The sequence below is a fragment of the Saccopteryx leptura genome, chromosome 3 (genome assembly GCF_036850995.1).
Source record: "Saccopteryx leptura isolate mSacLep1 chromosome 3, mSacLep1_pri_phased_curated, whole genome shotgun sequence".
Lineage (NCBI taxonomy): Eukaryota > Metazoa > Chordata > Mammalia > Chiroptera > Emballonuridae > Saccopteryx > Saccopteryx leptura.
The window spans coordinates 287,037,637-287,064,278 of NC_089505.1; the positions used below are offsets into that span (position 1 = coordinate 287,037,637).

The following is a 26,642-nucleotide window of genomic DNA, read 5'->3' on the forward strand; positions in this document are numbered from 1 at the left end:
GGGGTGGGGGTTCATTGTGGGCAGTTTCCCCAGATGAAGTGCTACTAGCCCAGCCACCCCCTGGCCCCTCCCCCATGTCCTTTAACTACCAAAGCCTCCTGGCTTCTCTTTGCTCAGAGACCCTCAGACACATTTCTCACACCCTCCTTTCAGGGTGTGTGACTTTTCATACCCTGACCCTGTCTGTCCTCCCCCTCTGCTCGGGCTCTGTGACATCTGTCCACTCACCACAGTGCTGCTGTGTGGGGAGGGATGGGGCAATCAGGGATCTGGCCGGGAAAGCACCGAACTCACCTGTCACCACTCCCAGGCACACCTGCCGGGGCCTATCTCCGGTCCTGCAAGTAGAAGCAAATGCACAGGTGTCAGGCTGTGTTTGTCACCTGCCAACAACCCTTGTCCTGGCTGCTGTGGTCTGTTCCTGACGAGCTGCAGCCCGGCCTGGCTCTGCATCTTAGACAATCCTTCCTGGAGTTGGAGACACAGCTCAGATGGCAATGGAGCCGGCCCAGTGGGGTGCACAGCTCCATCTGGGCCCTTCTCCCCACGTCTCCAGTCTAGCCCAAAGCTGGAAGGGGCTGCGGACCCCGGTGTAGAATGAGACTGACCCTGGTCTGCCCTGCACGCTGCCCACTGAGCGGAGCAGGGGCCTGGTCAGGGGTGAGAAACGAGAATCCTGCCTGTGGCCTTGCCTGCTTTTCCTCCCATTTACCCAGAGGAGCCAGGGGATTCACAGGCACAGTGCTGTCAGATGGGGAGGCAGGAGATTGGGTTCTGTCCCCACTCCTAAGGGACACCTGTTCCTCAGGGAGCCTGGAGGCAGGCCTTTCCCACCTGGTCCTGGGGTTTCCCTGTCAGGGAGGCAAGGAGAGCAGCTCTCTGAGGCTCTGTCCAGCACCACTGTTCTGCGATTCCAACACCGTCACTTACCAGGGCCGCTTCTGCGCCTCGGCTGTCCCCGAGCCTGGAAGCTGAAGAAGATGGGAGGCGTTACTCTGGCCAGGGAGGGTAGCAGGACCTGTCCTCCTGAGACCCAGCTGCCCGTCAGACAGGAGTGGTGACAGGTGAGTTCTGAGCGTTCCCGGCCAGATCCCTGCTTGCCCCACCCCTCCCCACACAGCAGCACTGTGGTGAGTGGACAGATGTCATGGAGCCTGAGCAGAGGGGGAGGACAGACAGGGTCCGGGTATAAAAGTCACACACCCTGATTAAAAGGGAACCCACAGATCCAGAGAAAGGTCAAACTGCCCACGTTTGTTCTGCAGGAAGGGGAGCAGGTTCGGCTTCCTCTGCGGTGCCCAGAGAAACAGAGGGTGTGTGCGTTTCCCGCAGGACAGAGAGCGGGCAGGAGAGCTTAGATTTACATCCACGATAAAACCCTGTGACTATCCTACAGGAACACAAGAGACTGATTATGAGTGTCCACACTCTAAAATGAACTTTGTTTATCGTCTGTCTCCTGACTGGCATGTAAGCAGCATGAGGGCAGGAGTTTGTGTCTGGTTTGCTCTTGACTGTGCTCCTTGGACCTAGAACAGTGACTGACACATCATAAGTACTCAATAAATATTTGTTCAATAAATAGTTTTTTAATGAACAAAATAAGTTTCTGATTGTCTTCTTGCTACATTGCTGGATGACATAGGACTCTCTCCATGGGAGAAGTGCCCTAATTGTAGGGCTGGAGGTGAGACTGTAGTGACCCACCTGGGAATAGTGTCCTTCGCAAGGTCCTAGGGAGGTTTGGAATCCTGCCCAGGACATAGAACATGCTCGGTACACAGTCACTATTGTCGGTGTTATTTGTAGAGATCAAAATCCTAGAAGACAGTGTTTCTAGGAATGGTGGTGACAGCTAGAACCACACTCCCCACTTCCAGCCTTCTGCCACTTCCCCTTAAAGACCGTCTATCCTACCCACCCAGCTCAGATGACAGCCAGGCTCTGAACTGGTCACACGCAGAAGCCCTCTCGGGAGGACAGGCTGACCGTGACCTTTCTCTAACTGGGAATGGAGTCTTTTACTCCTCATGAAAGGCCACATTTCCAGGGAAGGGTAACAAGTTAAATAAAAATTACACTAAAATGCCAGCCAGGGGTCATAAAGATGCGAGCAGGCGAAGTCACGAGGGAAGCAGGCCTCCTGGGGCTGAGGACCTGTGGACAGCTGCACAGCCCACAGGGGGCCTGCCTGACAGTGGAGCTCAAGCTTGATGGGGGGGGATGAGGAGGGAAAGGAAGGGGGAGAGCCCGAGGAACAAGCTCACAGTGTGGGGAGAGCAGCCACGCTGGCAAACCCAGCAAACGCCTGCGTCTCCACTGTGCGCGGCCGGGCATTTCCTCTCCACGCTCCTTGTTAGCCCAGAGCCTGCCTTGTGGCGGGGGCTGTGTCTGTGTCTGGCACAGGACATGCAAAGCAAGGTCAGGCACAGGCCTGCCTTCAAGGAATTTGATAGACTGGATTGTAGCCTCCCTGGCATGGAAAAATGTCTATGACTCTTACTTGAGCAGAAAAACAAGTCACAGATAATATGTTACAGTATGACCTTCCTTACATGAGACACACACACACACACACACACACACACACCCTCTCTTTCCCTTCCTTCCCTCTCCCCAAACTGTGTGTCTGTCTGCATCTGTGAACAGGAGATGTGAATGGGGCCTCTAATATTTTATACTATATACATGTGTTGTGGTTGATATTTACTTATATTAAACATGAATCACACGTTCTAGCTTGAAAACAATTTTTGCAAATATTTACAAATCTAGTATTTAAAGTTTTAAGAGGAAAAGGGAAGTCTAGAGCAATTAAACCAACCAGTGCTAGTCACTGTCACAGGTATGTGTGCCCTGGTTACAGCAGGCCCCAGGAACTCAGAGCAAAAACATCCGTATGATGGGATTTTTTTTCCATTTTAAATTCAGTCTTATTTTCTCAAACCTGACTTTTTATACACCAGGCTGAGCTCGCAACAGCGGCTCCGTGGGCAGAGGGAGCCAGGCCGCCTCCCAGGTGCTGGGCTCTCAGGCTTTATCCTGAAGGTTGGGTATAATGATTCTGGGGCTGGGAGACCATCACTGACGGAGCTGCCATGGGCCTCGGGCTCACAGGAGGAGAAAGGAGAGCGAGTGACAGGCAGGAGCTGGGGGTCTGAATAATTCATGAATAAAGAGCGCTTTCAGAATAGGGACCAAAGGGTGGCAGCCATTGATTGGTTTGACTTTGGAAACCTGGCTCAGGGTGGAGATTTTCCCCACAGTGAGTTTCCCTGGCCAAAGTGGAAGAAAATGAATCCTCCAGTGAGTGTCACACATTCCGGGCTCTGGGATGTGACCATCAGCATGCAGGGGCACACGGGCTCAGCAACGTCAATGCGCTACCCGTGACATGAAACCTCCTTTCTCATTTATTCCCATCTCCCCTTTCACATCTCTCCCAGCAGTAAACCTCCACCTCCACCTTCTCTCTCTCTCTCTCTCTCTCTCTCTCTCTCTCTCTCTCTCTCTCTCTCACACACACACACACACACACACACACACACACACAGAGTCACGTGTGCAGTTTGACCACCACCAGACCAGCACAGAGAGAAGAAAACGAGGATGGGAAGCTCTGCCTGCCGATTTCTCTGGGTCCAGAGTCGGTTTCTGATGTGAAGTCTTATACTTTGTACACGGCTGTCACTGTGCACGGGGTGGGGGGTTTGGGCCTTCAGCGAGGTGGCAGGCTGGGCCCAGGGGAAGGGGCTGAGGTTGCAGGAAGTACAGCCTGCAGCAGGGACAGGGGAAGGAGACTGGTAGGCTTCCCAGGTGAAAAGAAGACACTGGAGGGAGGGGAATGTCCTGGGTCAGGGGCGGGAGATCTAGCAGGGCTCTGGAGCAGGGCAGAGAACACCTGGTCCGTGGTCTGTCCAGCGGGGAGTCACTGGGACTGGGGGTGGGTGTGGTGGGCAGCAGGGTGGGAGGGCGGTGGGCTTCTACTAAGCCCAGGCCAGCGGGGAGTGTGGAAAGCCGGGAGGGAATCACGTTGGCCTTCACTCTGCCTCCCCCCCCTGCCCTCCTCTTCCCAGATACCCCGTTCTGCTCCTTCCCTCCCTCTCTCCATCTCTCTCACCGCTTCCCTTCTCCGTCTGACTATGTAAAACATACCACTTCACAGGGATTAGCAAGGGTGGATATACTTATTATAATTTACCAAGCAAGAGAAGGACAATTTTTTTCTTTAGCTCATAAATGGACAATTTAAGAGATTAATTTTGCAATTCTGTGTGATCTTTGACTTAATTTATCAATGGGTTTAATTTATTAATGAGAAACGCCAAAAGTTTCCTCACCTGAACGTAAAGAGAGGTTTTCATTTGATTTAAGAAAAGATAGAAGATTCATAACCCCCTAGATTTTAGGATTTCTCCAAACTAAGTTGAAGAGGATAAACTTCTCTACAAAAACGAAACATTCTGCACGTTCCCAGGAGCTTATTTGGAAGCTCACGGAGCCCAAACCCTGTCTCCTACCTCCATTTCCTTGAAATACTCACCATGTCCACATGGCCAATGGCTGCCACAAATTTAATATCAGAAGGTCTCAGAGAGTGGACTGTGAAGACAAGAACCCAGGTAAGAAGGTCGGGTCTACATTTCCCACAACGTGGGCCACAGACGCTAAGTGGGGGGGGGGGGGGTAGGCCCATGTCCACCAGTCAGAGGACAGCTGCAGGTTGAGTCTTGGCCATGGGAGCAGAGAGCTGAAGACCAGGCTATCATGGGAAGCCCTAGGAACCTGCTCAGTCCTTGCTGGGGGCCACACTGTGAACTGAACTCAGGGTCTCCAAACGGTGTCCCATGGAAAGTCATTCAAGGCCCCCATTTTCCCCTCTCACCTAGCCCATGGCTCTGTATTTCTGGACCACCATTAGTGAGATGGCAAGAGATCAAAGTGAAAACCACCTATGTACACAAAGGGTCACACTGGCTCAAAGGTCACCAGAGAACAGCGCTCAAAGCCTGTGAACCCGTAAACGTCAGATGCGAGCTACGGACAATGGCACACCAGACCTCCCAGCAGGCTTAGAATTAAGTCTCTCTAGAGACCACCGACATAGTCCATGCTCATCTGATGGGCTCCCCAAAAGAAATCCTTTCCTAAGAAACATATTGATTTCTTTTTCGACCTGCACTCCTTCTCTAACAGAATAGTAAGAATAGCACACTTAACTGGACAGCCGGGGAAGTCAGCACAATCCAAACATAAATAAAAGCCGCCAAACAGTCTGTGATGCAGCCACTTAATAGGATAAGGCAGGAGAAGATGACCCGCTCAGGAGCAACATTCATAGCATCCAGGTGTTGGACAACCCTCACCCACTATGGGGAAACAATGTCTAGAGCACCCACTGTGGCTACATTACAGGGACAGGGAAAGAACACGAGTGACTAGGGTCCCAGCCACAGCTGCCATGACACGGTCTGCCCCTTGAAGGTGAGCCCTCTGGAGGCTGCCCTCATCGGTCAAGCCACTGGGGGGCCCGCGTCGGTCTTACCTCTGACTGGTGGGTCAGTCTATGTCCCTCCATAAAAATAAATGAGAGGGGAAAAGAGAAGGTGTGAGGGACTAAGGATGGGAAAGAGGAGGGACTTGAATGGCCAAAGGGTACAAGAGAAGTAGGGCTGGGCCCTCTGCTGGGGACACCAGAGTCGTGGCCCAGGCGTCACATACCTGACTCAGAAGGCAGGTTGGATCCTGATTTCTTTGGGTTGCATAAGAACTGAAAATTCCTCAGGCTCTGCAACAGAAACCGAACACCAGAAACGTCAGCTGAAATACTGCAGGTCCTGAAAGCTTGGTGCAGAAAGGACCGTGTACTTGCTCTATCTAGGCTCAAAATCCAGAAGCAACAATTGTCCAGGTGCATGGTCATCTAATCCCAAACCCAGTTCACCTAGTACCGGGGACATGTGTCTCTTGACAACGATTTTAACAGGTGGAGGTAAGGATGCCCCCGACAGTGGGATGGAGAAGGAGGGAGAATAAAAATCAATTTCTGGGGTGGTGACAGAGTTCTGGAGGTGGACGGTAATGGCAGCGCAACCCTGTGAATGTACGCAACACCACTGAATTTTACATTCAAAGGGATTAAAATGGTAAATTTTAGATTACGTACACTTTTCCACAATTAAAAAATCATTAAGAAGAGATCCAGTGTGCCTAGACTAAAAGATTTTTAAAAATCCATCTATGCTATTTTTATTTGTATTATCTACTTTCTCTCTTTTGATTATTTACACAAACACAGGTATTTGAGGCATTATGTTCATGTGCTGCTGGACACGGAGTAAACTTGAAACTGAAAACTTGTGTTCCCACCTGATCGGTGTGTCCTAAGCCCAGAGGAGGGCCTGGGTGACCAGTGCCTGGGTCCTCAAGACCGCTTGGGCCTCCTCAGATGCTCATAGGAGTCCAGAGCAACCTCTGCATCTGAGTGTCCCATGAAAAGCTTTGGGAAGGGAGACCATGTTTCCTCCCCGGAACTGAGAGTGAAAGAAGAGATGTAACGAGTCCTTAAACAGTCATTTTATTCAACTTCTAAGACTGATAAGAGGCCACAGAAACTTAACGCTTGTCTATATCAATTAGCCTATGGGAAAACTAGTGCCATTACAGGTCATTTCACTGCAATTACAAGAACCCATCAAGACATTGAGTGAGTGAGGACTTGCTGTACTCCAACAGGGGAAAACATGCAATAAATGAGTTCCTTGACCACATCTCACTCTCATGAGAAGACACAAGTTAATCCTCTTGAATTACTGATTGCGGTAAGAGATAAAGTATTTACTCTCAACTCTTATCTTGTGGATGTTCTGGGAAGACCTTACCCAGATGCCTTCAGATAACTCATAGCATCAGCTTCAAGGTTCATAGAGATAACAAGCCCATTTATAAGTCTTTCCGGACACTTCTGGGAACCACCCTCCCAGTCTGTAGGAATGATGAGCCCCAAATTCCAGGAGATACAGGCGTTCTCCCTCTGCTTTGCCAGGCAGCCAGACTATGCCGGGCCGGGGGTGGGGGGCAGCCCTTTCCCTCCAGGAAGGAACCTGCCAACTTGTATCAAGACTTGGATTAACCCAGTGGAAGAGACCCGCCACCCCTTCCATGAGGACAAAGTCCTCACCTCTGACCATAGCTGTTCTTCCAGTGTATCCTCTCCAGGAAAGGTATGGGTCTGGGTAGTCCCTAAAATAAAGCAAAAATAATTCAGGTTATTTAGCTGGAATTAATTCCCACCCAGATCTGTAAAATTCCTGCCCTTCCTCCCAGCCCTAGCTATGTGTCCTATCCAGTAACATCCCTTGTGTTAGGAAAGTCTAGATTCCATCTCTCCAACTATCACCTCCATTGTTTGGGACCTCATACTTCTGTTAATGCAGCCTATTAAAGTAGAATCCCCAGGTTGAAAATAAAAAATGTTATTTGGGAAAGGTGAGCGATAATCCTATGCACAGGTGCATCACTGCAGTTTCCTTTATTGGTTCCTTAGCAAAAAGCAGAACTCTCGAGGAAGGTCATGTTGGACAAATAACTGCTGTTGTTTGGGGAGCCAGGACAAAGCAGGAGAGGTGAAAGACATTCTGGGATAGTCTGATGAGTGATGTGATCTTAGGAAGAGAAGTCCTTGTGGGATTCCCAGCAGCTCTGACTGGGCACAGTGGCTAGACAGGGGCTGTCTCAAGGGGTCTTGCTGAATGTAGGTAAAAGGGGAGAAAAGGCAGGTTGAGTGGCCACAAAGACAATATCCTCATCCCAACTTATTTTGAGCCAATCTTTTAAAACATTTTTTTACCTTTAAGAAATATAATTTGGCCCTGGCCAGTTGGCTCAGTGGTAGAGCATCGGCCTGGTGTGCAGGAGGCCCGGGTTCAATTCCCGGCCAGGGCACACAGGAGAAGCGCCCATCTGCTTCTCCACCCCTCCCCCTCTCCTTCCTCTCTGTCTCTCTCTTCCCCTCCCGCAGCCAAGGCTCCATTGGAGCAAAGATGGCCTGGGCGCTGAGGATGGCTCTGTGGCCTCTTCCTCAGGCGCTAGGATGGCTCTGGATGCAACAGAGTGATGCCTCAGATGGGCAGAGCATCGCCCCCTGGTGGGAAGAGCATCGCCCCCTGGTGGGCATGCTGGGTGGATCCCGGTCGGGCGCATGTGGGAGTCTGTCTGACTGCCTCCCTGTTTCCAACTTCAGGAAAAAAAAAAAAAAGAAATATAATTTACATACAATGAAATAGACTGATTTTAAGTGTACAAGTTAATGTGTTTTCCAATAAAACATTAACCTTTTAAATATACAAATAATAGTATAGTACAGTTAATAGAATTCTAAATAAAGACCCACAGTGCCACTACCCCTACAACCAAAAAAGATTTCATTTGTTGACACTCTCGGGTCCACCATCGGGCCCAATCAGGCACACTTCTCATTCAGTTGTAACTAATATGTATACAATTTTGCATCCTGCAAGCTCTCTTCAATGTTGTACCTTGAGTCTTTTTCATGGTGTTATGTAATCTTAATGCTTACTTCAACAGCTTCATGACATTAACGATACTGATGTGTAATCTACTGATATGTCATCTACTGATGCGTAATCAGAGATCCAGGTCCCTGGCTTCCTCTGCCTTCTCCCCACCCAGTTTTCTGCTCTGGGTGCCATGTGAGACCCCAGACAGCACTCGGCCATGCCAAAGGGAGGCCTGACTTGGGGGAGAGGACTTACTTTCTTTTCCACCCCAGCCTTCCTCTGCAGCTTTACCTTTTGACCCTGAAAGTAACTCATCTGGAGTTGGATGAGGAGCAAGAGTGTATTTCCATGCTATGCCCACTGGGGGATCAGGCACTGGTTTCCACGTTGGAGCTCATACAGGAGTGACGGCTGTAACCCACCCTGAGATTTGCTTCTGGATGTAAAGAGCCACATGAGAGGAAGGCATTGAGGTGTGGACAAGTACAGAGAACTGGAAAAGACCGGAGTACAGGGTTCATAACTGGAGGATGGGGGAGAAAAAGGGGCATAGATGAGGCTTCACAGACAGACAGCAGATGGGCCGTGAAGTGGCAAATGCCAGGCTACACCACAAGTATCAGTACCACGAAGAGATTAGTGTTAATGTGTATTTTAGGATGATCACCCCATTGGGAGGAGTGAGGTAGATGAATTAGCAGGGCAGGGATTTGAGACTATTTTGGTAATATTCTTTTCCAGCCACGATAAAAATCTATATGGTAGCCAACACTTATCTGCAAGTTCTATGTGCCAGGCACTGTTCTCAGCACTTACATGAAATAATTCGTTAAATTCTAACAACCCTGTGAGCTAAATACTATTATCACCACTTTATTGGTAAGGGCCCAGCAAAGTTAAGTGGCATTTTAAAGATGATACAGTTATCAAATGATGATGGCTGGATTTGACAACTGGCCTTCGACAATGGGTCGGCCTTTGTGGGCCATGCTCACGACCAGCAAGCTAAGTGACAACCTCACAGCTAGACCTAGACTCAGAAAACGTTTCCTGTAAAGGGCCAGCTAGTGACAAGTTTAGGTTTTGCAGACCATACGGTCTCCTTCACAATCACTCAGCTCTGCTGCTGTCGTGTGAAAGCAGCCACAGATGATACGTAAACAAATTAACTTTACTTACGGAGATTAAAGTTTGAATTTCATAAAATTTTCATGTGTCATGAGATACTCTTTTGTTTTTCCCAACTACTTAAAACGTAAGAGCCTTTGTGAATATCGCCAAACTGATTCTGAAGTGGAAGAGCCAACAGAAAATTGAAGAACAGCAAAGGCAGAGGACTAGCACTCCAGAACGCCGAGACTCATGCTAAAGCTGCAGGAACATCAAGGCAGTGCGGTATTGGCAAAGGAACAGACAAACAGATCCATGGGACGGAATGGAGAGCCCAGAAAACCCACATCAAGAGAGTGAACTGATCTCTGACAAAAGAACAAAAGCCGTATGATGGAGAAAAGATGGTCTGCTCAGCAAATGGTGCTGGAACAACTAGACAACCACATGAAAAAAAGAGTGAATCTAAAAATGTAGAAACCATTCTCAGCTCACGGGCCATATAAAATCAGGCGGGAGGCTGAATTTGGCCCATGGGGTCCTGTTTGCCAACCAAGGCCTGATCTAGATTGCAACGGAAAGTTCATCAAGCTGAACTGGGAGGGTGACATCTCTGACCAGCAGCCTTAGCCCCAGGGATCCTAGAGGGAACCCTGGGATCTACCTCTGGATTGCCAGGCTGGGTGCTGCTGCCACATGGCTTCACTGGGCTCTGCCAGGACCTCCACAAAGGAACACAGATGTCAGAAGCAAACTCTCCCCTGGTCTTTGAGTGATGTCCCATTCGGCACCTCTAGTCCTCCAGGCTCCAAGTCTGAGAAATAAAAAATTGCTCCTACAAAGAAAGCCATTGGTTCCCTGAAAGCTCCCTGAAGTTTTCTTTAAAAAACTAAAGATGTTTATGTCAGCGAGTACAGTATATACTCAGAGCTCTACAAAATTTATAAATGAAATAATAGAAGCAGAAGATCTAGCCCAGTGCCTACACAAACTGCGCATTGAAATATGCTAATGTTGGTAAAAGGTGTTGTTGTTTTACCATCAAAACAATCCAGAGAGACAGATGGCATTATTAGTATAATTTTATAGCACTGAAAGTTTAAAATTCTCTTTAGAGAGGCAGAGCTGCGTTCAGAGATCCTATCTGCTGACTCTAGTTCTAAAAGGTTTCAAAGGGGTTCAAAGAGGCTATTTCTGAAGACAGTTGATGGATTTCTTCATTTTTTTTCCTGCAACTGTTCTGGATTTTGATGGGCCTTATTTTTCCTCTGCAGAAATTCGATTATACATTTTCACTTTGCGGGAGGGGGGGGGATGGTGAGGGAGGAGGAGGGAGAGAGAGAAGGGGAGAGAGAGAGAGAGAGAGAGAAGGAGGGAAAGAGAGGGAGGGAAAGAGAGGGAGGGAGAGGTGAGGAGAGGGAGGGGTGGGAGGGGGCTTGAGAAAGACCATTTGCTGAGAGTTCTAAGAGCAGCAAGAATTTGAGGGTTCCACAGCCAAAGAGAAGAAAAGAGAATTTTTAAAACCACCCTACCCAACATTAGATGCTGCTTTTACCCATGAAGCATTTGCCAAATCAGAGGCAACAGGTATCAGCAGGGAGGAGGCTCATGTGCTGGGCAGAGCTTCAGGTAGTTCCCTGGACGTGGGAAAGCACTGGCATTCAGTGCCATCAAGGAGGAGGGTCTGTGGCAAACATCCCAGGCTTTCGGCTGGGACCTAAAAGAGCGAACCCCTTGGAGTAGGGATAAACTTGAAACAGACCAGCCTCCAAAAAGACTGAAGTTCAGCCTTTTTAGTTTGTTTGTTTGAGGCTTTTATTTTTTAAGTTTTCAATTAAAGTTTGCACTCAGTACTATCCCGTATTAGTTTCAGCTGCACAGCACGGCGGTGAGAAAATCATGTACTTTACAGAGTGGCCCCCCTACTATTTCAAGTACCCACTTGGCCCAATACATAGTCATTACGGCATTTTTTACTATTTCCCTGTGCTGTAATTTACATCCCCATGACTATTTTGTAGCTACCAATTTGTACTTCTTAATCCCTTCACCTTTTTCACCCACCTCCCAACTCTCCTCCCCTCTGCCAACTGCCAGCCATTTCTCTGTATTTATGAGTCAGTTTCTATTGTGTTTGTTTGCCTTTTCCTTTAGATTCCACTTATAAGTGAAATCATGTGATATTTGTCTTTGTCTGACTTATTTCACTTAGCACAATACCCTCTACGTCCATCCGTGCTGTTCCGAGAGGTGAGAGTTCCTTCTTTTTTCATTGCCAAGTTGTATTCCATTGTGCACATTTATTACAGCTTTCAGTCTGATTCCAGACTAGATTAAGGGGACCTGCCTCGACCTAACTGCCTGAGTGTTCAGAGGAAGAAAGCACCACCCAAAATGTGAAATTATCTTTCTACTTGTTCATAGATGATGCCTGTAATTCAATGTTTAAAAATTACCAAGAGATAATACAAAATAAACAAAAACCAAGAGAGGAAAAGAAAGAAAGAAAGAAAGAAAGAAAGAAAGAAAGAAAGAAAGAAAAGAAAAGAATGAAAGAAAGAAACCCAAAGACAGTAGTAGACAGTGAAAAATAGTGGACTGATATGGGAATAAAAGAGCAATAACTGCAGTTTTGTTAGCCGGATATTGTTTTCTCTGTTTGTGGTAGAGGTGAACCAAGCAGGTATTTAAAAGGGAAACCAAGGCAATGAGAAGGGCTGAGATATGATCTTCACATCTTCTGGGCTGACTGGACAGCTAAGTATGTGGCAGAGAATCCTGAAAGAGCCCCATGTAAAATTAAAGAGAAACTGAAGAACTGGCTGCAACTTTGTGTTTATTTTCCAACTTATTCACCTACCAATAAACAGAGCCTTACCAACTCTAGGTGTCTGAGCACAACCTCTGTCCAAATCACTGGCTGATCACTACACCATGCAGACCCAGGCATGACCCCCTAGGATCCCAGGCTTAAGAAATAAACACAAGAAATAAAACACTAAGCAAAGACATTCATGGCTGCATACTGTGAGGGAGACAGATTCCATAGTTTAAGTCTAAGCAATTTACTAAGAAATAAACCAAATCACTCTCAGAAAAATAAAGCACAATCCAGAATTTCTAAATTTATCAAATATGTCTGGTTATCAACCAAAAGTTACTAGGCATGCCTCAAACCCAAAAAGTTAGTCTTGTACTCAGGAAAAAAAGCAGTGAATGAAAACTGTTCTGATTGGGCTCAGATGTTGAATTTTGCAAGCTAAGTCTTCAAAGCCACTATTACATGTGTGTGTGTTTATATATATTTATTCAAAGAATTAAATAATCTATGTTTAAAGACTATATAAAAACATTTACACTAAAGACCCAATAAATAGAAGGGGTCTCTGTCTTCTTTTATGTATTTATGTAGTTATAATATGTATTTATAATAAATTCCAGAGTTGAAAAGTACAATAACGGAAAGATTCACTAGATGGGCTGGCTTAGCAACAGACTTAAGATTGCAGAAAAAGAATCTATAAACTTAAAGATAGATCAATAGAAAGTATCTTTCTGAAAAATACAGAGGAAAAAAGACTGAAGGAAAACAAACAGGGCCTCAGAGATCCGCCTACACTGCCCAGCATATAAACAATATATACAGGTAATGAGTCCCGAAAGAGTCAGAGAGAAAGAGGCAAAAGAGATTTGAAGAGATAATGACTGAAAAGTTATTCACATTTGATGACAAATATTGAGCCACAGATAGAAGAAGCTGGGGAAAAAAAAACTTTAGGTAGGAAAAACCCTGAGAATTTTACCAAGACACATCGACAATAATAATTGATTTGTCCAGGCATCGTTCTAAAGCCAAGGGGAATATATCTTGAAAATAGCAGAAGAAAAAAGAACTTTGTACACACACAAGCCAACACTATGATTAATGGTTGACTCACCATCAAAAAACAATGGAGGCCGGAAGACAGTGGAATGACACAGCAAAACGCTCAGAGGAAAGTGGTTCCAGGGAGAAGCATAGAAATGTAAGAAGGAATGAAGCACAGGAAGAATAAAAATGTAGGTAAATTTAAAGTAATATTGACTACAAAAAACCAGAAGCCAGCCAACTATGGCCCATAGGTCAACTCTGCCCACAATGTTATTCTTGTGTGGCTCTCTACATAAGAATGGCTTTTATACCTTTAAAGGGTTTTGGAAAAAAACAAAGAAGAATATGTAATAGAGACCATATATGATCCAAAAAACCTAAAATTTGGCTCTTTATAAAAAAAGCTTGCCATCACCAATAGAAATAATAAAAAACACTGTAGTGTGGAGTTTAAAATCTATGTAACATATTGCTGTGTGGGCAGATTGGCTGGAGTAAATGGAATGACACCGATGTTCGACTTTAATAAGTCAAGGGTGCATGTCGTCATCTTAAATGCCAAAATAACAAAAATGTATAACCATCAAGCTAATGTTGGGCAGGGTAGTGAAACTGAAACAAAAAATAAATGAAATAAAGGAGGAAAGATCATAGAACAGGTGGGACACTGAAAGTGTTAAATAGTCAGATATCATATCTAAACACAGAAAAAGAAAACAGAAAAAAGACACAACACTGAGAGAAGGTGTATGAGAACTTCCTTCAGTATCTAAAGAGTTGGGTGCCAGGAGGACTGGCCTGGTTTCTTGTGACCCCCCTCTAAACCAGAACTGGCCCAGTGGACACAGGCTATCCCTGGGTGGAATAGCTAGAGCTACCTGAATGAGAATGGGCCACCAGGGCACTGGTCCAAGCAAAGGCTGGGATCATGGCAGCCATGTGGCGCGCCTACCTGGCAGATGTTAAGAGTTTAGACACCCTTGGTCTAGTCAATCTCTCTATGCTTTTATTTCCTAACCTATAAGATGAGATTGATAATACCAGCCTCATGGGGTTGCCTATATGGATTAAATGCATGTAAACACAAAGCACAGTATCTGACACATGGCAAAGGTGCAGTCGTTGGTAGTTATGATTATTATAATTTCCTATCAGAGAGATGGTTAGCAAAGACCATTGTTCAGACCCTTCCAGGCTCCACAGTCTGGGATTTCCTCATAAAACTGCCGAGTTTATGTTCAGAAGATCTGAATCTTCCATGATAACTGATGGCTCTGGGGTGTCACAATCCACCTGAAATCTAAACGTGAAATGTCCAGACCTGAAGGCCCACGTGGAAACTTCGGACCTCTCAGTACCACCCCACCAAGTCCTGGAGTGGCACGGCCCTCACTCTGGTTCTCTGCTTTCCACCAGGTGAATGGGGAGAGAGTCTCTTGCCTATTCCCTCAGCACCCTGAAGCATTGTAGAAAAAATTGTCCACGTACTTGTGACATGGATGAAGCCCAGTCACAGAATCCCAAGGGAATTCTTCGGGTTTGAAAGGCTGCTATAACCTCAAGCCCATGGATCTATGAAAGGCTTAGAAATCCCTGAAAAAAAAAAAAATCCCACCTCAATAAGGTCCATAAGGGGGGAAAACATGTACCTTTCCATCCTGATGGGAATGAGAGAGGACAGCTGTGCACACTCTGGGAAATAGGCTTGGCTGAGATCAGTCACCCATGTGGACACGGCTGTTACTACGAGGGCCCAGAGCTGACAAAGGGCCGTTAGAGCATTGGCCTTGACTGGGTGAAGTCACACACGAGTCTCCCTCAGGAAAGGACCTTCTGGAGCAGTGAGTCTCAACCCCATGACGCAGGGACAGATTTGACCGGCCTCAGCTGGGAGCTGGGTGTGCTGAGAACCAGCAGTTTTTGAAAGCCCCTTTGAGTATTGTTCAGATACTTTTGAGTTTGAAAGACCCAATTCCTCAAAGAAACCTAAAGTGCGTTAGCCCAACAAATGGCTAGGGAGGGGCACGTAAGGTGGTTTCAAAAATAACATTAAAACAGCTGGTGCCCTCTTTATTTATAGATTTCCTTTATGTTTTTCTACTTATACTGTGTCTTCAGCACGATTGTCCACCGCGGGCTGCACCTTGAGGAAAGACAGCCACGTTGTGACCTTGATCAAGTGCTACTCTCTCTGCACTTTGACTTCCTCATCTATACAATGGGGATAAGACCGCTGTCCCTGCCTTCTTCACGGGGCTGTTGTGAAGATCAGAGAAGAGGAGAGAGCTGTACATGCGCGAGGGTGACTCGTCTCCCGGGAGGAAAGCACGGTGCCTGCCCTGGGCAGGGGGAGGCCTGTCAAGGCCGACATAGGTGGAATTAAAGCCACTCTTGAGTGTACACTAAATTCTTGGGCTCTTTGAAAAGTGTATAATGTCCTCACAGCAACCCCGAAGAGTAGGTAGAAGCAGGATTTCTGTTGCCGATGGCATTTTTTACAAGCTTGGAGAGAGTAGGTGGCTTCCCCCAGCCCACACAGACCAGGGTCAGGGGCCTCTGCATCCACTAAGCAGCAAGCCATCCTGGTGAGCTGGGAAGCGGAGGGTCCGGGTCAGCCAGTGTTTGTCCCCTGAACTGTTTTGAACTGTAAGCCACTGGGGTTTAGCTGTCACCCCTGCAGCACCTCATTCCCGTTCACACCCAGGGCCTGAGGGATGCAGCCGGTGACCTGTGAGCAGGCACGGCACGTGACAATCTGTGGTTGCTGAGTCAGAAGGCACGAGTCACACCTGGCTGCAGCTCCAGCACCAGAATACTCGGTGCCCTGAGGAACACGGGATGGCAGCTTGGGGAGTCACATGCCATGGCCAGCGGGCGGTGACACTGAGGGCCAGGGAACCTTTCTGGGGTAGCTAGTTTGACCTCTGAATATTTGCCTTAGAATCCTGGAATGGCCAAGGTGGAACAATCTTTGGGGTCACTCATTTAATATCTCTTAAAACTGAGACCCAGAGAGGTTAGCAAACTTGCCAAAGACCATTCAGCAAATTACTAAAAGGGCCACATGTGGAGCTCAATTCTCATGAACCTACTCTGGTGCGTTTGCCTCGAGATCAAGGTCTTTGCAAAAGCAGGTTGTAAAAAGGCTTATCAGTATCTATACTGTTCTATAGCCCCAGTTCCCAGCATAAGAAAATGTATTCTGTTGCCATGTCTACCAGACCAATACTGTCAGCTGTTCTTGTCCATCAGCCCATCTAGATTTATCATTGGCACACCAATGAATGATACAGGGTTAACACTGTCACAGCCTTTGGGTAGACATAACCTCTAGTCTGATGAAAATATAAGAAACATTAGAGATGATTTGGAAAGTCAGAAGCCACCATTCTCTAAATCCTCCACAGGGAGATACCACCACCCATTACAGGTTCCATTCCAGCCAGGAACCAGTGTGCCCTCATGGCTTCACCTGCTGGGGCCCATCCAACATCCAACATCCAATATCCAACATCCATACCCTGTGCCTCTGGACAGGAAAGAAGGCTGTGGGACCATCCTAACAGGAGAGATCATATTCAAAGTTGGCTAGAGTTTTGCTGTTGACTGACTTTATGACCTCAGACAAGAGATGCCTTGCTGGACAATTGATCCAGAGTCAGGAAGGAATGAAGAAGAGGGCCCCCTGGTGAGAGTAAATGGTGGCACCTTGGCAGTGGCCAGCTGGGGCCACTCATCCTGCTCTGACATCCTCCATGACCACATTCGGCTTGCAGCCTTTCTTCGGCCCTCTTGGGCCAGAACTTTAAAGGGGACCAGAGACCCTCAGAGCTGGAGGGGGCATTAGTGATGATTAGGAGCTCCAACTGGAAGGGAATCTCAGGGAACTGTGTGGGGGTCACATGATGTCCCCCATCAGGAAGGTCACCTTCCATAGACAGCTGGGAATTTCTGGGGTGAAGAAGGGAGTGCTATTTCTCACTGAGATGCAAGAATTGCCTGGGGTAGAAGAAAAGCACATGGCCTTCCCGGAGCCCAGAAAACTCCCTGCTGGGCCTCTCTCGAGGAGCCAGGCACACTGATTAACCGGTGTGCTGTCTCCTTTGATCAGGACTGTCTGAAGCTAGAAGACACATTAAAATTAAATCATTTCAGCCTGACCTGTGGTGGTGCAGTGGATAAAGCGTTGACCTGGAAATGCTGAGGTCGCCTGTTCAAAACCCTGGGCTTGCCTGGTCAAGGCACATATGGGAGTTGATGCTTCCAGCTCCTCCCCCATCTCTCTCCCTCTCTCTCTCTCCTCTCTAAAAATGAATAAATAAAATTAAAAAAAAAAAAAAAAGATTTTTAAAATTAAATCATTTCAGAAGTCTCTTCAAGCCAAAAGACACCATGATCATCTCCATTGTTCTTGTCTTGGGATTTCAAAATTCCACTTTATCTATCTCATCACCTCCCCGCCACCAAGCCTGCACTACAGATCCGGCCTGCTCCCTGCTCCCTGAGCCCCGTGTGGAGACCCCCTTTGCCTTTGCTGTGCTGCTCCCCCCACTGCATGTCCCCCTGTTCCCCTGTGTTTCTCATTCCCTGCCCCCTTCAGAGCTCAGCCGAGTTTCACCTCCCACATGAAACTTCCTCGGCCCACGTTCCTCTCAGTTCTCTGAATCCTGTTGCTTTTATTACAACTCCTTGCACCTATTTTGGTCCTTAATTCTTCTCCAGTGATTTTATGCAGATTAGCTCTCTCTCCCTAGGGGGTACCTTACATTTGGCTTATTACCTACCAGCCAGGCTCATCCCAACTCCAGTTCCTAGAAGGGTGCTCAGACAGTTGACTGATAGCTGCAAAAATGCAACTTGATGGAAATGATTGACAATAAAGTCCTAAAAATTGACAAGATACAGACGACATTCCAGGAAGGCAGGACGCCTGAGCTTCTAGAGAAAATCTCATGCCAGGGCTCAATGCCAGACGTAAGTGTGTGAGCGGAGTGGGGGTGGGGGCCACCAACGAGGTGTATGACTCGAGCAAGTCCCCTCCCCTCGCTTGTCAATAACTGGGAGGACTTGAGCCACCAGAAGTTCTCCCAGGTCTGGTGGGAGACCTATTTCTACTCCTATTTGGAAATACAGTATTTCTAGAAGGCCGGCTGGCAACCTCCAGGAAGGGCTCTGGGTGTTTGTAAAGGGAACATTGACTAGCTGTTCTTGTTCTAATAATAAGAAAGATACTCTCTCCTCTCACGATGAGTTCACCCAGCTCCCACTGGTAGCTTTGCGATGACAGGCCTGGCACGGGGCATTACCAAAGCATGACAACGTCCTGGAGAATGTCTGACCCATTCCAGGAAAACAAAGTTCAGGTGAAAGTTGTATTTTCTTAGATACAGTGATTTCTTGCCAACTTGCTTTTGCCAATTGCAGTTATGAGATCACAGTGTTTCAGTTGTATAAACCCAGACTTTCAGAGCAGAAATCTTTTTTCCTATGTGCTGTTTGTTGGTTTGAAAGCTTAAATAAAAGGCCAGTTGGGATTCTTTCTTCCCTAGGGCTGGATGGTAATGCAGGGTGGTGGTCAAAGGTCCCAGCCTCAGGACTCAGCTTCAGGACTGAATTCTGGCTCTTGTACTTATTAACTGGATGACCTTGGGCAAGCTATTTAATTTCTGAGACTCATTTTTCTCATCTGTAAAATGGGGATAATAGTATATCTCTCTTATAGGAAAGCTGTTATATATGTACAGTGCTTAACATGGGGTTTAGCTGTTCTAGCAAACTTAACACCATGAGCATAGTTTGAAATGTTCCTTGAATGGTAATGTCCCCAGTGCCTGACAGAATGAAATTTATATAGGCTTTGAAGACCAACATTTTTATCCTAGTCCTCAAAGAATCTCACAAATAATTTTTTTAAGGTGTCTGAACAGCTCACAATAAAAGAAATAATAATAACCAAGCAGATGGGCGAAGGTACCAAACAAGGTATCTAAGAACAAATATTAGTGGGAAAAAAATGCAGCCGAAACCGATCAGAGACTTTGTGTACTGAAATTATCAGACAAAACTTATAAAACTGTTTTTTTTTTAAAAAAAGATAAACTTGAGGATATTGGTAAGAACACTAAATTATTTTTACAAAGCAACATTGCAAATTTGGTAAATAACAATGTAAATTACATTGGAAAAATACAGTCAGTTTTCAAAACCTTCAGTGATCTTGAAATCTTCAGGTTTAACAGCAAATTGGACGCAGCTGAAAGAGCGAGTCAACCAGGACGTGTGTCCTATCGATTGCTTAGCACGGAGCCCAGAAAGACCAGAGGGCGCGGAAGCTGGAAGAGAGGCTGAGAGACGCGGTATATCAAGTAAGGAAACCAAACAGACACTTCAGGATATGTTGTTAAGTGAAAAAAAAATCAAGATGCAAAAAAATAAGGTATACAGTAGGTTATCTTTGTACAAAAAAGAAAAAAATAAGAGTATATATTTGTAAAAAGAAACATGGAAAGGAATGAAAAGACTGAAATTGGTTACTGCAGGGGTGGGTGGGAACAAAACAGAAAGGCTGAGGGGGGGACAGGACTCCTCTCAGGCGGTGTTTATGTTTGAACCATGTTAATGCATTATATATTCAAAAAATAAAGTAAAATCTACAAGAACGGGAGAAACCTTATAACTGAATGCAAACAGACAACCGTATGTCAAAGAGAGAACATAACCACACACACACACACACACACACACACACACACACACAAATAAAAAGAAGAAAAAATTAATCTATGTGATATTTTTTTTTTTTTTTTTTGTATTTTTCTGAAGCTGGAAACGGGGAGAGACAGTCAGACAGACTCCCGCATGCGCCCGACCGGGATCCACCCGGCACGCCCACCAGAGGGCGATACTCTGCCCCTCCGGAGGGTCGCTCTACCGCGACCAGAGCCACTCTAGCGCCTGGGGCAGAGGCCAAGGAGCCATCCCCAGCGCCCGGGCCATCTTTGCTCCAATGGAGCCTTGGCTGCGGGAGGGGAAGAGAGAGACAGAGAGGAAGGGGGGCGGGTTGGAGAAGCAAATGGGTGCTTCTCCTATGTGCCCTGGTCGGAAATCGAACCCGGGTCCCCCGAACGCCAGGCCGACGCTCTACCGCTGAGCCAACAGGCCAGGGCCTATGTGATATTTTTTTAAATAAAGTATTTTGTTTCTACACCCTGAGTAGGGTGTAGCCTAGAGACAAAAAACAGGAGAGAAAATTTTAACTTTGTTTGTTGTTGGTGGTGTTATTGCTGTAATAATGCCAATATTATGGTACACGTATCTTAGGGTTTGAGAAATGAATACATTTATTAATATTTTATAAACCTGGTTTGCACTGTGGGAGGACAGTACAAACCTGGAATGGAGGAAGGAGACAAAAGGCTAGTTCTAACTAAAATTAGAGATGTCTGTAGAAATTCACTTCTTTAAAAAAAAGAAAACTATTTCTTAGCTCTGCCCACTGAGAGGGCTTAGACATAATGACACTCCGGCAGCAATGAATACCCTTAGCACCCAGATCTTGGTTTCTAAATAAAATGCCCTACCAATGAGAACCCTGAAGAAATGGGTAATTACATGGTTGAGATAGAAAAAGATACAAGATTAGCCTGAAATAGCTTGTTCTATAAAGTTTAAAAAATACTTAAAATTGATGGGGACACAGTAGTCAGCTTAAAGGAGCTCTCTCATTGGCCAAATCTGTAATAACTTGAGTATCCAAATAAATAATAATAGGGCTGGAGTATAACACGCTGGTTAAGAAAAAAAGCTATAAGCCCATTTTATATTAAAAAACAAAGCAAAACATGCAATGAGTGAAAAAAGAACCTTTTTTTTATGGAGGAATTCCAAATAGCAATATTAGAAGGGGTGATAGACATTTGAAAATCACCATTTTATACTAATCGTGATAATTCAGGCAAGAATCATCAGTGGATGCTAAAAACCATTGGGTATAAGAACAATCATAGGGGATCGAGCATCTCCTACAGATAAAGTATAAGTCACAGGGGGGAAGGTACCTTACAAGGGAGAAATTTGGCAGACACCATCATAACCAAGTTATTGAATTTAACATTACCAGATAGGTTATTTACCCACATCAGGTGTATCCCCTAAGGTGACACAGCTAGGAAGCAACATTATCTATGTTACATTTCTGCCCAAAGAGTTTGATCTGATTCTAGCAATAAAGAAACTACTATTTGTACAAATCCAAGTTGAAGTGCACACAACAAAATCCAGCCTAAAATTTTCAAGGACACAAAACAAACAAAGTGGCTCAAGAACTGCTCTTGACTGAAAGATTTTAAGGAGGCAGGACAAGTAAACACAATGTGTCATCTTTGGTCAATCTAATAAGCAATGACTGAAAAAAATAATAAGTCAACTAACTTATTAACTAATTTATCACATTAGCAGATTAAGTACATCATACAATCATCTTAATAAGCACAGAAAATATTAAATAAAATTCAACATCCACTTATGATTTTTAGAAAACCTCTTAGAACATTAGGAATGAAATAAAACTTTTCCAGTTTTATAGAGAGCGTCTAGAGAAAAACCATGTTGGCCCTGGCTGGTTGGCTCAGCGGTAGAGCGTTGGCCTGGCGTGCAGAAGTCCCGGGTTCAATTCCCGGCCAGGGCACATAGGAGAAGCGCCCATTTGCTTCTCCACCCCCCCTTCCTCTCTGTCTCTCTCTTCCCCTCCCGCAGCCAAGGCCCCATTGGAGCAAAGATGGCCCGGGCGCTGGGGATGGCTCCTTGGCCTCTGCCCCAATCGCTAGAGTGGCTCTGGTCGCGGTAGAGCGACGCCCGGGAGGGGCAGAGCATCGCCCCCTGGTGGGCGTGCCGGGTGGATCCCGGTCGGGCGCATGTGGGAGTCTTTCTGACTGTCTCTCCCTGTTTCCAGCTTCAGAAAAATACAAAAAAAAAAAAAAAAAGAAAGAAAGAAAAGAAAAACCAGTGGCAAATATCATACTTTTTGACAAAACATCAAAACACTTTTTTTTTTGAACCTGAGAATAAGATAAGAATACCTCCAACCATCATTGTTGTGAAAAACTGTTGTGAGGACACCAGCTAGCACTGTAAGGCCAAAGCTAGAAAAGGGGCCCAGATAGGAAAGAGAGCGACCGAGCTATCATTACGGGCAGGACTGTATACATAGAAAACCCAAAAGAAAACACAGATAACTTGTAAAATGTATGAGTTTAACTGAGTTCAATACATTGAAAACTCAGTTTTATTTCTAGATACCATTAACAAACACTTTCAAAATAAAAATTTTAAAATCTGTTTACCATACAACAAAAATCATATATCTAAGCATAACTAACAAAACATATGCAAGACCTGAACAGAGCAAACAATCAAACTCTGAGAGGCATCAAAGAAGATCTGAGTACATGCTCATGGTTTGGAAAACTCAATAGTGTAAAGATCTCTATTTTCCTCAACTTGGTTCATAGAGTTCAAAACAATTTCTATTACAATCCCAAGATTTGGGGGAGGGGGTAGAAATTAACCCAATGATAGTAAAATTTATAGGAAAGTTTCAAGCTAAGTCACTCCTTAGAAAGAAAAAATAGACTTGTTTTTCTAAATAACAAAACTTACTATAAAGCTACAGAGTAAGCTAACGTGCTGTTGGCACAGGGATAGACCAATGGTCTAATGAAGCAAAACAGAGTTTGAAAGAGATGCAAGCACAAAGGAACCTTTTATATATGAAGGGAGGTGGCTTTTTAGAGCAGTTCAACAAATGATGCTGAGACAATTAGCTATCTGCATAAAAAATATATATAATTGGGTTTCTCTTTTATACTAGTCACAAATATGCCAATTCCAGATGTATTAAAGACTCAAAAGAGAAAATCAGATTTATAAAGTTTTTAGAAGGACGTATAGGATCATACCTTCATGACTCCAAGGAAGAAGAGGAGTTTTCAGACAAGAAGCAAAGAACACAAACCATCAAGGACAGGTGAAAAACTTTGGAGGCAGAGGGACAGAATACAATACACAAACAGACAATGGCCAGGCCGTAGGTGACTCTGACCCACCCACACACACCCCACTGCCTGCCTAGGACTCCCAGCACCGCCCCTGTAGCAACCAGCCTAGAGGTCAGGACTTGGTCCATGACTGCAGCTTCCCTACTTTTGTCCCTGCTTCCAACTCAGGACCAGCCAGAGAAAGCCAGATGCGGTTCCCCAAATGAATCACTTGAGAGCCTAGCTTCTAGTTAGGCGGCCTCCAGCTTCCATGGCAACAGCCTCCAGCCAGAGCACAGCGGAAGCCTCCCCCTCTTCACTCTCAAGCTTCCCACTCCCCCACCTGCCATGGAGTCTCCACCCAACACCAGTTTCCATGGTTGACTCCCTTGCTCTGAATAGCCTCCGTTTTTCTCATTTGGGCGGTCTTCATTTTCCCCCCCAAATTAAGGAATTTGCCCATCTAAAGTCTCCTTAAAGAGAGCGGAAAGGCAAGCTGAGAGTGTACAACAGCTGTCACACTTATCACCAACAAAGAGCAAGTATACATCCAGCATGTATGAAAAACTCCTAAAAAAATCAATGAAAAAAGGACAAACCCATAGAAAAATGGGAACCATGCTTGAACAGGTACTTTATGAAAGAGGAATTCAAATGATCAACAAACACTTTTTTAAAAAGCACCTTAGCCTCATTAACAATTAGAAAAATGCAATCACCGTAAGCAATAGGTATAACAGGCATTATTGTACCCCCCTCCTCAGCCCCCACCCACTTGCAGCCCGCACCTCAATCCTCCCTACCTTGCACACACACACATCCCGACTCAGGGAGTGACTGACTTGTCTAAGGTAAACAGCAGAAAGGGGCTTGGCCCAAGCTTCTGTCCCATACCTCCTTCTTTCCCTCTGTGGCCTCCAGGGCAACTGCTTTCCCACTCGGGACCCAGGCCTCTCATTTGGAAAAGCTAAAATATTCTCTTTAAGGCCCTCCTTGGTTTAAAAGATTCTGCCTTTCTAAACAAAGAGAGGAGGGGAGAGCTGGGAGTGGGATGGAGGAGGGCAGCTAGGGACTGTGGCAGAGGCACCTGCTTCTAATGCGGGCGTCAGGAGAACCCTCAGCCCTGTCTGGGAGCTCACGCTTTTCCATCAGGGTCGATAGCACTAGAAAATATGGGCAATCCTTTAGAACTTGTCATCCTGAAACCTGCCTTCCTCTGTCCTTTTAGCAAAAACAAAAACCATAAATGGAATGATCAAAATGTGCTTAGCATTAGTATTTCCATGCTAGGATGAGGAAAAAATTAAGGTTCAGGGAGGGGGCCCTTGCTGCAGACCACACAGCACAGAGAGCTAGAATCTGGGGCTCTGTGACTCCCTACACTTCTGGCTTTTATTCCCCACCATAGAGCTGCCTCTGGTCCCTTCTCACCAATCCCAAGACCTGCCTCTGGTGCACAGCCCTGGACACTTAACTGCAGCATTCTAGCCTGCTTGGGCCTGACCTGCGTATTTTGTGCTTATGAAAAGGACACATTTGGCCCTGGCCGGTTGGCTCAGCGGTGGAGCGTCAGCCTGGTGTGCGGGGGACCCGGGTTCGATTCCTGGCCAGAGCGCATAGGAGAGGCACCCATTTGCTTCTCCACCCCCACCCCCTCCTTCCTCTCTGTCTCTCTCTTCCCCTTCCGCAGCTGAGGCTCCATTGGAGCAAAGATGGCCCGGGCGCTGGGGATGGCTTCTTGGCCTCTGCCCCAGGCGCTAGAGTGGCTCTGGTTGTGGCAGAGCGTTGCCCCTGGTGGGCGTGCCGGGTGGATCTCGGTCAGGCGCATGCGGGAGTCTGTCTGACTGTCTCTCCCCCTTTCCGGCTTCAGAAAAATACAAAAAAAGGAAGAAAAAAAAAAGGACACATTCCTCTCCCAAGCTCCAGGCCTCAGCAGGCTGACCCAGGGGAAGACTCACCTTGCCCCAGAAGCAGCAGCAGCCCCAGGAGGAAAACGTGTGGCTGTGGTCCCATACCAGAGCTCTGCAGGTGTCGCTGGCCTCAGATGAACCGTTTCCGCAGATGGATGGACTGTCACTGTTTCTCCTTTTATGCTCCTCTGTTGTCTGATAGTGCACCTGTCATAAATTTTACTGTGTTCACCTTTGCAAGGGGGCAATGGCCGGCTGTAAATGATAAATATTAACATTTAGGCAGAAGATTTCTTGAGGTGGATGAGTCAAAGATGGGTAGCATGTTCTAGACAGAGGCACCAAAGACCAGGCTCACACATTTCCTTCATATGACCTCCCAGGAAGGTGGGTGCCCAGAAATTGCCACTGCTGGGGACTGGTCTGCTGAGAGCTGCTTGGGGCTGGAAATACCAGGTGCTGGACTGGAATCCCAGATCGGCAAAGTCATGAGAACTTGGGTGTGTCCCTTAACGTGGCCTGAGCTTCTCAGCAGTAAGCTATGGAAATAAAAGCCATGAATGGAACGAAGTTACTTTGTATCAACTGTCAACCATGAAGCCACTTCCAAGTGTGAGATCTCCTAGTGTGAAACATGTTCCCATGGTGTCTCAGGAGTGCTGCTGGGTAACCTGGTCTCCACAATGCAGAGAGGTTTGTGTCTGTTGATCTCTACCCCCTACCACCTCAAAGCATGGGTGGCCAGGAGTGTGGCCTGAAGTGCACACCACGTATCTATTGTCTGCATGTTGAATTGAGAGACACAAGCCAGAGGTGAGCCATGGAACTCATTAGTCAGCATCAGCAGTTTCCTCTGGGCCGACTCAGCCAGAATGCTGTCCCGGGTCTAAACTGGACTTTAAAGTCTAGGTGACAAAATACCCTTGGGGTTGAAATTTAAATTTTCCCCACAAACATCAAGGAGCAAATGCCTATGGTTAATATGAACAAATATATTTAAGTCACCCTTGCACTTGGCCACCCTGATGGCAGCAAGGCCAGAAGCCTGCCTTCTGAGATCTAGCTAGGAGTCTGAAGCTGGTTTCTATTACCCAACCTCAGATTTTATCTGCTGACATGTTTCTCATATGTTTAAAATTACAGTTATAACTTGGCTGTCTTGAGTATAAAGTGAAGACTAAGTGGGCAGCCCTTTGTT

At 46.2% G+C, this 26,642-nt stretch overlaps 1 protein-coding gene across 1 annotated transcript in view; it reads right to left on the minus strand.

The window, feature by feature from the left end:
• Nucleotides 1-25,633, minus strand: part of PLB1 (phospholipase B1) — a 122,868-nt gene extending 97,235 nt beyond the window's left edge. The window contains exons 1-6 of the mRNA XM_066378622.1: nt 25,493-25,633; nt 7,181-7,242; nt 5,722-5,788; nt 4,544-4,602; nt 931-971; nt 295-338 (exon numbers count right to left, since the gene is read on the minus strand). Coding sequence (XP_066234719.1) covers nt 295-338; nt 931-971; nt 4,544-4,602; nt 5,722-5,788; nt 7,181-7,242; nt 25,493-25,547 — 328 coding nt within the window. The 5' untranslated portion in view covers nt 25,548-25,633. The remainder of the gene's footprint in view (nt 1-294; nt 339-930; nt 972-4,543; nt 4,603-5,721; nt 5,789-7,180; nt 7,243-25,492) is intronic.
• Nucleotides 25,634-26,642: the final 1,009 nt, after the last annotated feature.